The 12,893-nt window shown below is 49.0% G+C and overlaps 1 protein-coding gene across 1 annotated transcript; it reads right to left on the bottom strand.

Annotated features, from left to right (window-relative positions):
- Positions 1-1,314: 1,314 nt before the first annotated feature.
- Positions 1,315-9,247, bottom strand: Fgf23 (fibroblast growth factor 23). The gene is made up of 3 exons (XM_041636097.1): positions 9,037-9,247; positions 3,579-3,682; positions 1,315-1,755 (listed from the first exon to the last, which is right to left on the bottom strand). Exons 1-3 carry the CDS (start codon positions 9,245-9,247, stop codon positions 1,315-1,317), a joined length of 756 nt encoding a protein of 251 aa, XP_041492031.1.
- Positions 9,248-12,893: the final 3,646 nt, after the last annotated feature.

Here is a 12,893-nt window from a genome sequence, read left to right as displayed (position 1 = left end):
TATTCTACTCTTCAGGTGTTCATTTGAATAGAGGTAGAAAGGGGGCGCCCTTTGTTGAAGTCTTTCACCAGCTGAGGCTCAGAAGAGAGTAGAACTTCAAAGCCTGCCTATCACTTTCTTGCTGTTCACTGTGAGGCTATGCTCGCCCCAGGACAGCCCTGGGGTTTCTGAGACTTCTGAAAAATGTGTTCATTTAATGCCCTAAGAGTTTCCAAGAGTAGCCTGCATTTCTGGGTTAGCCCCTGCTAGAGACCTCTCTTGCTAGCTAGACCCATGGGATCCCTTTTCACTTAGGAGGGGGAAAAGAAAAGACTTCTGTTTGCTTATTTGTTTTTCAGTCCACAGATGGCATCTAGAGCAGCTGGCATCTCAAGGACTCTTCCTCCTGTCCTGACACATGTCCACAATCCGCCTAGAACATATCACAACTCAACCTGCTGGCGGAGGCTTTCACAAAAACGCCTCTACAGAGAGTTCGTTCATTTGCATTTTGCAGAACACCTGGCAATGTGGACATTCCTAAACCAGGGCGGCAGAAAAGGACGTCCTGCTCAGAGTGCTGGCAACAGAGCAGGGTCAGAACTAGTTCTGCGAATCTGGCAGAGAGGCTGAACTTTGTGGAACGTGCTTCCGGTCACCTCGCGTTTGCCTCTCCTTGTTAGCCTCCTGCCAACCTTTCCAGCAAGAAGAAATCAGGGTTTTCTTTCTTCAGCTTGCCCAGTGAAGCCATTAAGGTGCTCAAACGCAAAAAAACCCATATGGGTCCCAGCACAGTAACAAAAAGCTATAGCGATAGCCTCTTCCCTGTGCTCAAGGTGTGAACTCTGGACCATCTTTTCTTAATTCTAATTGACCAGTGAGAATGCTAGGCAACAGACAGGCTAATAAAAGCCAAGTTTACCTGTTAGTTTTTTTTTTTTTAATGAAAAGCTAAGTGTCTACTTTACCTGATGGGGTATTTATAACAGATTAACATAATAAATTACGTGTATGTGTGTGTGGTGGTGGTGGGGAGTATTGTGCGTGTAAGTGCAGGTGCCTAGGCAGGCTAGAAGCATCAGATTTTCTTGGAGCTGGTAGTTGTGGGTGCTGAGAACTGTCCTCTGCGTGAGCAGCACAGGATCTTAAGCTCTGAGCCATCTCTCCAGCCTCCCACTGTTGGGTCTTATTCCTAATGGTAGTGCCTTGGCTGGGACCTCGCAGGTGACTCTCAGGCCCAAAGGGAAGGGGGAGAGAAACAGGCACCCAGCCTTCCACCTTGCACGTGGGCTGAGCCGATTGAAGGATGGAGGCTGAGGCCGCCAGGCTGGTGGCCTAAGCGAACCTGGGAAATGGGCGGCAGCGGTCCGCGCCCCCTGCACCCCCGCGAGCATTCCCGCGGCCTCTGCGCAGTACGCCCAGTGGGTCACTGGCCGCGGGCCCGCCTTCCTCGGCGCTCTGCAGCTCCCGCGAGCAGGATACGGGCATCGGCGTGGCACGGGGCCGCGGCTTGAGCACGTTGAGCGGGTCGCGCTCGGGAGGGTCCTCTGCGCTGCGCGTGTGGCGCCGTGGTCGCGCGGTGTGGAAGCGCAGCAGGGGGACCTCGTTCCTGCGCGCCAGGAACTGCGAGAAGGGCGGCGGGTTGGTGCCAGGCTGGAAGGGGCGCTTGGCGCGGCTCAGGCTTACTAGGTAGTGATGCTGCGGCGACAGGTAGACGTCGTAGCCATTCTCCAGAGTCCACTGGCGGAACCTGCAGTTCTCCGGGCTGAAGTGATGCTGTAGGGGAAGGGGAGCACGAGGAGATGAGGATCGCCGTTTGGTTAAGAGGTACTGCTCAGCCCAGCCCAGCCCCGCACCTCCCTATTAAGAAAGGCTGTCCCAGCCCTGAACTTGGCCCTAGCTTCAGGAAAGTGGCCGCCCTAAGAACCCTGGAGGGCACTGCACGAAAGACCTTGATCTGGAGCCCAGCTTGCTGGAGCAGGGCTCAGAAAGAGTTGATGACACTCCTCTTGTTCGGTGTTCGCGAGAATTCAACATTCATATTCTCATTCATAGCCATTCATTCTCTCTGTTTATGTCTCTGTCTCTCTTGACTGTCTTCAGGGGGACTAGGCTAACGTTCATAGTCTCCAGCCCCTCCTCCTTTGCTCCCTGTCTCCCCCTTCCTGGGAACTGACTACGGTTTCATATAGGCCAGGCAAGTGCCTTACTACTGACCTACAGTCCCAGCCCCTCCTCCTTTGCTCCCTGTCTCCCCCTTCCTGGGAACTGACTACGGTTTCATATAGGCCAGGCAAGCGCCTTACTACTGACCTACAGTCTCCAGCCCCTCTTCCTTTGCTCCCTGTCTCCCCCTTCCTGGGAACTGACTACGGTTTCATATAGGCCAGGCAAGCGCCTTACTACTGACCTACAGTCTCCAGCCCCTCTTCTACTCTTTTCATTTTGAGGCAGAGACTCATGGAGTTGCCTGGGTTGGGCTTGAACTCTGCTGCTTCTTCAAGGAAGACCTTGAACTTTCAGTCCTCCTGCCTCAGCTAACCAAGTAGCTTTGATGACGGCTTGGGCCACTTGGCCTGGATTGGAAGGAGGTTGTGGCTTGTCTCTGCCTAGAGACTGGAACTGGGATGGACTTGGAAGGGTCAAACATACGTGAAGGTACTGACACCAAGACATAGTGTAGACTGAAGATCAGGGACTTGAATTTGCTAGCAGATAATCTGGGTTGAACCTCATTCTCCCATTTGTACTGAGTTTTATAGAGTGTCTACCCTGACCTTTACAGATTTCCCAGACTGCACAGAGAATTCTAGAGGCGAGGGCTTCCTGTGTGCATAGGTGTCTATCCACTCTGGACAGATGGTTTTGCAGGTGCTGGGAGCGCACAGCAATAACTAAACAGAAGACTTTTACTTCCGGAACTTCGTAGTGACATTGATAAGGGATTCCTAAATCAATTGGCCCTTCTTCGTTTCTACCTCAAAATGATTGGGACTATGCTTTAGCCTTTAGTTTTGAAAAACCTTGATTTACAATCTGAAGGACCAGCCATCACCTGAGGGCACAGGTAGTTAATTGGTGGTTATTAGTAGGAGGGAGAGCTTCGGGTAATGTGACCCACCTCCCTTTTTCTAAGGGAAGAGACCGAAGTTGGGAGGATTGAGAGAACTTACTCAAGGTCACAGTTGGTAGCAGTACTGTGAAGACACCAAGGGTTTCTCACCTTTTCTAATGTATACATTAAAAATACGAACTGGCATGGCTTTAGAACCTACAACTTAATAGGAACTGTGTTCCATGCAAGAATGCATACCAAGGGACAGCAAGACCAGAGGCCATTTCCTATTGGGACTGAGTGAAGTGCTTAGTGACAGCAAGTAGTGACCAAGGAACACTCTAAATGGAATCTCTAAAGTTCGAAATATTAACCCCCTGATGAGAAATACAGTTAGGGCTGGAGAGATGGCTCGGTGATTAGGAATGCGGGCATGCTCCTTTCTCAGAGCTCAGTTCCCACACAGACATAGGATTTTAGAATTCACATCCTAGAGAAAGAGATAAAGTCATTATAAACTGGACCAACACAAAAAGAAACTCACCGATCCAAAAATGTTGCCTCTGAGATCCATACAAAGGAACCTTCTAGTCGCAGCTCCTGTTATGACCACGAAGCCGGCGTCCTCTGATCTGATCATCAGGGCACCTGCAAGAAAAAAATCTCAGGTCAAAATATACAGTCACCCCTCCCTGGAAATGCTTTCTGAAAACACCCCCTCCCCGTGACACCTCTCTGTCGGGGATGACATCACACAGCTCTCCGAACACCCCTCCCCCCGTGACACGTCTCTGTCGGGGATGACATCACACAGCACTCCAGGTCTAACTGCCACTCTCATTTCCGGTGACCCCCAACTCCTACATCAATGCACTTCCTCACCTCCTGCTTTATTGTCCTCCCGCACGGGACACCTTGACTTTCCAATGTCCCCCATCCACGCAGCACACAGATTTCCCTCCATCTGGATGCTATTTCCCTCTTTGCCTGGCTCATATCTTTTAGAGTTCAGAGCAGCAGTTGAGCCCTTCTAAGACGGCTGCTTCTGTGATTTCTGTGTTGAGATGTCATTCAGTGACCCAGCTTGTATAGAGCCCAGGTCCCCCTCACTCCCCGTCCCAATCTGTATGCTCAGAGATGCTGAAGTTGCTTCTTCAAAGTCAGCTGTAGCCATCTCTGTTTCTTACCTCCCTGACCAGTATTGCTCTTCAGTATAGTACCCCTGTTGTTACTACAGCATGCCCCCTTCTGGCTCTATCGTATCTGCACGCCTAAAACCTTTCCCAGAGAAGCAGAGACCCCCCCCCCCCAAAAAAAAAAACATTTAATAGACATCAGGGATGATAGAATTTGCTTTTTGGACCCAGCCCTTTGTGCTTTTCTCACTTGAAGATGCTTGCTCTTGGTGGATGCTGGTCTTGGACAACTTTCAATAAGCTCACTTAAAAACTTGCTTTTGAAGGCTGGAGAGATTGCTCAGAGGTTAAGAGCACTGACTGCTCTTCCAGAGGTCCTGAGTTCAATTCCCAGCAACCACATGGTGGCTCACAACCATCTGTAGTGAGATCTGGTGCCCTCTTCTGGCCTGCAGACATACATGCAGACAGAACACTGTATACATAATAAATAAATAAATCTTTAAAAAAAAAACTTGCTTTTGATTACGGCCTGCAGTATACGTGTATCAGCTGCACCTTAAACAATGGGTCGATACCTTGAAAGGGGTATTCCGTAATAAAGGCAAGATTAAGCCACATTGTGTTGGAAGCTGAATGGGGATTCAGCCAGACTGGACATTTTCTGTTGAAAGTAATTCCCTTAGATCTTTAAGGACACTTTTAAGTGCCTGCTGCGGAACTTCACCTCACGGCCCCAAGGAGGCTGCGCAGACAGGACTTCTAATCCCGCTTCAGGAAACAGTCTGTGCCTAGTGTGTGATAGAACATCATGGGATGCTGTGAAGCCAAGGCCTCTTTCCCACCCTGTGAGGCTCAGAACAAACACCTGCAAGGGGAGTGAGCAGGCAAAGGTCAGCTCCCTCCTAACTACAGAGCCTGGTACACGCTGAAGCTGGCATGATGTGGACAGAGGGGATGAAGGCAGACAGGAGCCCAGGGAAGTGACAGCAGAAGAGGACCAATCAACAAAATTTGTTTGTTTTAAACGGTTCAAAGTTGGGCTGCAGGTTAGCCAAGTGGGAGACGCACATGTGTTCTTTCAAAACGATGCCTGACCGTGTGTCTCAAATGTATAGCTGATTTTGTGAAAACTCAGACAGACATAGAAATACAGAAGAATTTCTGTCCTGAGGGCTTTTTGGCCCAATCGAGGGAGCTGAGGAGAGTGATTACATTTAGTAAGTATGTTTTCTTTTCCTTCCTTCCTTCCTTCCTTCCTTCCTTCCTTCCTTCCTTCTTTCCTGTCCCTCTTAAGCACTCTATATGTTTTAAATTCTCATAAACTGTTATAATGTTAAAATAAACATCATTAATATTTAGTAGCTGCTGTCATTTTAATAGTTATTGGAGCATCTTTAAGAGACAAAGAGGGATTTGCACTCAGGGCAGTGACATCTTCCTGCCCTGCAGCTGTAGCCTCCGACCGGGAAAGTGATGAAATGCCACGGGGACATACGAAAGGTGATGAAATTGCCCATGAAGGATTCTGGTCCCAATGTGGCTCCTTAAGAACCTTGTGGCCTTGGGAATGTCATCACTGTGGCACCAGTCTCTGAAGCAGTCTTCACTGTGACATGAGCATAGCATAGCCGTTCCTGCCTGCTTGGTAGGGGTCCCATCAATCAGGAGGGATAATGCTTGCAAGAGCGACTTGGCAGCTGACCACTTCCGCACCCTGACACCTTGTCAGCCTGCCTGGTGGTGGGAGGCACTGCAGGCAGTGAGCACAGTACCCTCACTCTAGGAACAGTCCTGATGGAAAGCACACTGCGGGGTGAGTGGCTACCAGAGGGGGCACTTTCGAATGAAGCCAACAGCAGTCAGCAGAAACGTTCACTTGGCCAAGCACATGCTAAGCCGCACACTGAAGGAAAGGAATGAGCAACTCTTTCCTGCCATTTCCAAAAAGTGAGTTTACTGGGGAGTGGGAAGCTGACATTGTTCATATTAGAAAAAGATTACCAACCCCAGGGAAGCCCCAAAACCCTTCTGAGTTCAGGGGAGCTTGGGCGCCTTTGGGGCAGATCATCCCATCTTGTTAAGACCAATAACCTAAACAGGAGTTGGATACTCAACTCTTAACCAAGAACTTACTACAGCAAAACTTTACATTGAGACAGTAGAAACTGCTGCCCTGTTTTGTCTCCTTAAAGATGTGATGAGAGGCAATTAAATGCTCACCTTACGAGACCTGGATAGAGGTGGGCAGTCCTTGGGCTTCCCACAGGTCAGGGAACCCTGATTGCTCTTCGAGGGAGGGGGACTTGATCGGGGGAGGGGGAGGGAAATGGGAAGCGGTTGTGGGGACGAGGCAGAAATCCTTAATAAATAAATAAATTAAAAAAAAAAAAAGATGTGATGAGAGGCCCTGACCTCCGGGGGCACTGAACATACGTGGTTCAAAGAGGTACATGCAAAGAAGACCATCATACATATGAAATAAAATAAATAAGATTGGAATAAAACCAAGTTTTGCTGTAAATAGCTAATTAATTAGTGGGATGATTATATTAATAATATGTAAAGATAAGAACAAGATAAAGATAAAGTCTGCTTTTAGGGAAATACACATAGCTGAGCAGTACTTCAGGTCCAGGTCCCCACCCCCCAAAAAAGGAAAGCTTACACAAGATAAAATCATACACAAAAGCTGAAGTCAGGTCAGTTCATTGTACTGCCTGTCAGCCACCTCGTCCATTGCTCCAGGCTTCCTCCAGCCCCTGTGTCTGTCACCACCTGACGAAAAAGGCCCGCCATTCGGACTGCTTTCAAAGCAGGCTGACACCATACATCCTCCCCCTAGCCAGCCTGGACTGTTCCAGACTGACTTCTTGGTCTCTGCAGAGGCCCTCCAGCAAAGGAATTCTATGATTCTATGCGTTCTCTATTTATAAGCAAATTCCCAATCTCTGAAACCAGAATAGTTTATCCTTATGCCCTGCCCAGCGTTTGAAATCACATGTGGTCTTGCAGCGGAAGTCAGGGCAGTCTTCCAGGAGAGGAGCCCAGTGGTGCTTCCTAAAAGTTCGATAGTCCGCTGGGAAATGAGAAGTCCATGAAGAACTATGTCGTTTGCAGTGACAGGGGCTGGGTGGTCAGGCACCTTGGAGGTCCTGTTTCACAGAGCACAAGCAGTGCTGGGGACCCATGAAGTGTACCCGGATTTATTGCAGGTTCTCCCCATCAGGCCCTGACTTCCAAGAAGGAACTCTAGGGTCCCGCTTTACCCCCCTGAGTTCTGGACGATGCTTGGTATTTGGAGAGAGCCTTTCTCCTCCTCACCTCATATACCAGTGTAGCCCTTGAACAGGTGTAAGCTGCTGGCTTTGTGTGTGCCTGTATTTAGCTGCTAGATTTAAGGTCTATTGATCATAGCAGAGAGAATGTCATGCATGCAACAGGGCCACATCCAGAAACTGCGTTCACCCATTACAACAGCAGAAGACAACAAAATCCCTATAGAAAGTTCTTCAGTGAGATGCAGATCGTTACTACTCTGAATGCTCTAAGTGAACTCAGCTACATCCTCTGAGCTCCTCCAGGAACCTTTTAGATTTTGGCTTGTATTTCACATGCCTGGCTGTCTTGTCTTCACTCCTGTGTGCCACATGTGTGTAGGTTTTGGTTTTTCTTTCATGTGTCTTGCTGTCTGGTCTGCGTGTATGTCTGGGCACCGCATTTCTGCAGTGCCATCGGAGGTCAGAAGAGGGCATTGGATCTCCTGGAGCTGGAGTTATGGATCACTGTAAGCCACTACTCGGTGCTGGACTGAACCTGGCTCCTCTGCAAGAACAGCAAGTGCTCTCGGCTGCTGAGCCACCTCTCCAGTCCTCCTTGGAATACTTCTTACATGACTGCTAAAATAGAAACCATGTTTGCCAATACCCATCTCTCATCTCTCTATTTTCTATATATCAGCCCTTATGCTTGAAGGGGCTCTTATTTTAATACATGTAATTGATTGACATTTGTGGCTGGTGATCCAATTTTCCATAGACTCTATCTTTAAGAATATTCCAGGTGTTTCACGGCACCAGGGAGTTCACAACCAGTTCAGTTTGTTAGCAACTAAACACATTTCAACTTCCCAGAGAACCACCAACTCCTACAAGGAGCACCCAGCATACCCGTTGGATAGATGCATACAGTCAGACTTGTCAAGGAAACATATCTTAGTGGACTCTCTGTAACACATGCCCCTTGAGAAGGTTTTGTTTTGAAACAGAGTCTTGCTTTGCAGCCCTGACTAGCCTGGAGCTCACTATGTAGACCAGGCTGGCCCTGCATTGTATTAAGGATGTGCCTGACTCTTGAGAACGTATCCTAGTCAGAATACTAGACCTCGGAGTTGAAGAGTCCCTGTTTCATCTATTTTAGATCTTGGGATCCTGGGATCTCCCCCACTGTCCCCCACGGTCACATTTCATCATCTGTGGCTCTGTCTGGGTTATTCTCTTTGAGTCTTGTCTTTCTATCCATTTCCCCTCCGATTCCTAGACAGAAGGAAAGAAAACTGTCTCGTGTCATTGGCAGTGATTATTTGGGTTGAGAAAAACCTGTAAGTCCAATTAAGGAGGAGGAAAAACATCTTCCTCTTAGGGTCCCCCCCCCAAACACACACACACACACACACACACACACAGAGAGAGAGAGAGAGAGAGAGAGAGAGAGAGAGAGAGAGAGAGAGAGACCACCGTGCACCAAGAATCTAGAAAATTAACTTCTCCCTCTCATCTATCTCCAGACTTCCCCTGCACACCCCTGCAGATCAACAACAGGACAACAGGTAGCCTCCCCTCTTCCCATCCTGGAGCCAGTACTCACTGTAGATGGTCTGGTGGGGTGTGCCATCTACATGGCCATCCTTGTGGATCTGTAGGTGATAGCTGTTCCTGGCTGTAGCCGTGTACAGGTGAGTCAGGCTGCCCCAATTGGAGCCAAGCAGAGGGGAGGTGTCAGGGTAGGCTCCAACAGTGCCCAGGCTGCAGGCACCACACAGAGCACCCACCAGGAGTCTGAGGCAGGTCCCCAGCATCGCACTGCTCTCTGAGTGGCTAATGCTGAGTTTGAAATCTGACACTCGCAGACAGGCCGGGACCTTTGCTGGCCTTCTTCTCTTCCTAGGAAGAAACTGAGAAGTGGAGTGGGGATCCTGGATTCCCTCCTTTCGGCCCCGGGGCTTTTAAAGGGTAGTGGTATGACATCAAACAGGAAAAACAACGCTGCCACATCCTCTGTGTTGTAATCGGCCTTTTGAAGAAAAAGCCCAGGCTCCTTAGGCTTGCGGAAGGCACGTCGGTTCCAGGCACACACATACAGGCACGCACACGCCCCTCAATTTCAAGCCAGTGCTCCCAAAAGTGAAGAGCGCGTGGGCAAAAGTTATCTATGACCGTGGGTCATCCGTTGACCTGTCCCACTTCCATCAGGAAATGTGAAGGCAGCCAACAGTCTTTAAAAAAAAAAAATAGCAACACACCAGTCACCCGCCTCCTCAGCAGCTCACCTCCCTTCAGTGTACTGAGTTTGGTTTGCTGAGACCTTTTACCTCCAGCTGCCAAGAATGTGCCGAGCTACTCCTGGATGCTGCATTAGGCAGGTGTCTTGATTGATATGGAGATATGTGGTTCCATCACAAATGAGACCCCCCCCCACACACACACCTCAGGGTGGGTTGTTAGGTAGGAACAAGAGCTCACCACCCCCATTCCCATTTGCAAAGACTTCAAGACAAGAAGAAAGAAAATAAGGTCTTGAGGTCAGCAAAAATGGCAAGGTCTGGCTTCTCAGTTTCCCTCGTTTGGATGATGCAGGGACCTAAACTGGCAATTATGGCTTTGCCAATAGGAAGGAGACTCATTTGGAGGATTGGAATGACACTGCTGGCTATACAGAGGGGTCTGAGGACAGGAAGCATCCAGGAGCTGAAGGATGGCATCTCCATGGCCAGGATCTGCACATTGGGACCTGGTTGTGTGAGTGGGTGCCTGGTGGCAGACAATGCTCTCCACACACCCTCTGCAGAGGTGCATCTGATGCAGGGTGGAGGAGTTGGTGGTGTGTGCTAGAACTAACACATATAGTCAATTGGAGAGCAGGCTGCTGTAACAGACACCAGAAAGGCAAGACCACAAGGAGAGAGCAGCTCACTCAACTATCCCAGTTTACTGAGTGCCTACCATGGAGAGGTATACCATATAGGACATCAAAATTCACGTAAGAGAGCAAGATGGGACCAATCCAGCCAAGAAAGCAGGTAAAGACAGGTAACCATGGTATAAAGCACTGGTTGAGGCAAGTGGAGATGCCAGTCTCACCTCCAAAAGAGCAGAGGCGGGCAGACTGGACGCTGGCTCCCCTAAGCCCTTGGAACAATGCATTAACTCCCACAGCCTGTCAGAGCCAAAGTTATTCGACCTACCTCTGGGTAAGAAAGAACAGGTAGCGAAGAGATCACTTTCCCCTCTAGTAACTCAAGCTTTCTCCCAGGCTATATCTTCAGGGAATATGTGCTTGTCACTCACTCCAAGGTTGGTAGAAGTTGCCTGACATTTAATTGTTCATGTCTGAGTCTTATTTAATAATGACCACAAGGGAGTGGTGGCACACGCCTATGCTCCCAGTGTTTTGGAGATAGAGGCAGGAGGACCAGGAGTTTAAGGTCAGGAGGCTGGAGGCCAGCCTGGGCTACGTGAGATCCTGTCTCAAATGCCTACTAAACGCCTCCAGCTCCTGGCGCTATCAGACTTGGGTTGTTCTCAGCATTGGTTAGAGAAGCTTTACTCTGCAGTGGGCAGCGGCCGATGCAGACTCGCAACTGGTCAACGTACAGAGAGCAAGGGACTGAGAGCTCAGCCCTAAATTGGACACCAGTATCAGCATCCACCCCCACGAAGGCACAGAGGACGTCACAGAAGACAAGGTGGAGAGACTTCAAAGCTGGAGGAAGGGGAGGAGTGCTGGGATATGCTGTCGCCTGGGCCATACAGCTGCTGTATCCACAGAGCCCCAGCAACTGTGTTGCCTGTACACGGTCAAACCAACCAAACCCGCAGCATAGACAGAAGGGATAGATTTTTAGGCCTCAACCCTTACTGAGGAGCAACTGTTGGCAGGAAATAGTTGCTGGGGGAAGAATGGTCATTGTTTTTTGGATGTGGTCACTGGTCCAGGGAATGGTCCCACATTCATACACATAAGGCCACTCTAACTGCACCTGATGAGTTATCGAGGGAAGAGATACGATATTAAGTTGGGAGGGTACATGTTGAGAGAGATAAGGAGAGTTTGAGGGGGGTGATGGGGTAGATATGATCATAGCTCATTGTATACATGTATCAAATTATCAAAAATAAAAATTTAAAAAAGAAAATCCCAACAACAATAACAATAGCAGTCACAAAACAGTTTATAGCTGATTGAAGGAATAACTGGCTTTCAGCATTGAAATGCCATTTTCTCAGAAACATTTACTGATTGCTTATCCCATGATTCCTCTTCTGGTTAGGAATGGCAAAAGCCTATGGAGTTCCTGGGAGTCAATTCATGGCTACTGAGACTCTTCTCTGAGAAAAGAGGTGAGAAGGAGGGAATTTTAAAAACCAAGCACAAAACAAATATTCTTCAAGGCGTCTGATACCACTGCAAAAGGCTTTGCTCATTCCCAAGCTCTGTGGGAGTACCAAGTTAGCAAGATGTGGAAGAAATGCTAAGGGCATTCCCAGAAGCGAGGCCCTCGGAAGCGGAAGCGCGGTGCAGCCCTCCAACTTAGAAGGAAGGGGAGAGTTGAAGAAGCTTTGCGGGAGCCACAAGAAAGGCTGTCACCCACCATGGCTGGCTGGGATTCTGGAGAGACAGCGGGATAGAGCTCTGGACCTTTCCACTTGTCTTACAAGGAAGTGATATCCACAGACTTTCCCTCAAAGAGAGGCTCTGGACACTCAGCAGCCGGATCGAAAGGCAGGAGCCTTGTTTCTGTAGGGTGTGAGAGACACGTTCCTCACTCGACAAGAGTGGAAGATGCAAGGCTCTCCAAATAGTTCTTTGCATTTCGCAGTTGTGGAAATGCTGAGAATGAAGATGAAGTTTTTCCTATCGGAACAGGGTGGAGGCGATGTTTCTAGCTCCTGGGTGCCCTTCCAGCTGGAGGACCCTGTGGGATTCCCAGAAGAACTTTAAAACCCACACATCCTAGGATTGATCTGACGTTATCACTGCTGAAGCAGGAGGGGTCAGGACGGGAGATTCGCCATCTGTGCTTTGTTCAAAAGAACTTGGAATATTCGGATACTCAAGTGTTTATCAACAAATGGGCTGGGAGCCCTGGCATGCACTAGATTTAGTACAGAGAGACTAAGGGTCCCTTTGCAGGTCTGCTCCACATCCCACTGCCTTCTAGAATGACACAGCTGGCTAGAGAGTGTCCGTGTGCAGGCTCACAGCCTTTCCTTAGAGCCTGGAGGGTGGTGGAGGGTGAGCCTTCGGAGCAGCTCTGTAGGCATGCTGATTTTGAGTCCTTGCATCTAGAGGGCACTGCTCTGTCACAGTTCAGAATCTGAGAACCGGTGTGAGCTTCTGAGCTCAAAGTGAAGCACAGATACCAGATGTGAACAGGAAAATCGTGGGTTTTTTGTTTCCCTTTTTTTTTGTTTGTTTTAGGATGTTAGATGTTGATTTCCAAA

This window comes from Microtus oregoni, unplaced genomic scaffold (assembly GCF_018167655.1).
Source record: "Microtus oregoni isolate MIOR12 unplaced genomic scaffold, Mior012 000002F_ref0000024, whole genome shotgun sequence".
In the NCBI taxonomy this organism is placed as follows: domain Eukaryota; kingdom Metazoa; phylum Chordata; class Mammalia; order Rodentia; family Cricetidae; genus Microtus; species Microtus oregoni.
The sequence above is the reverse complement of the archived record's forward strand: the minus strand, read 5'-3'. Positions and strand labels throughout refer to the sequence as shown.

Coding starts and splice junctions, on each gene's coding strand:
- Fgf23 (XM_041636097.1), bottom strand. CDS start 9,247: ATGCTGGGGACCTGCCTCAGACTCCTGGTGGGTGCTCTGTGTGGTGCC. Junction 3,683..9,036: donor ACCCCACCAGACCATCTACA/GTGAGTACTGGC, acceptor TTTTTCTTGCAG/GTGCCCTGATGATCAGATCA. Junction 1,756..3,578: donor GAGGCAACATTTTTGGATCG/GTGAGTTTCTTT, acceptor CTTCCCCTACAG/CATCACTTCAGCCCGGAGAA.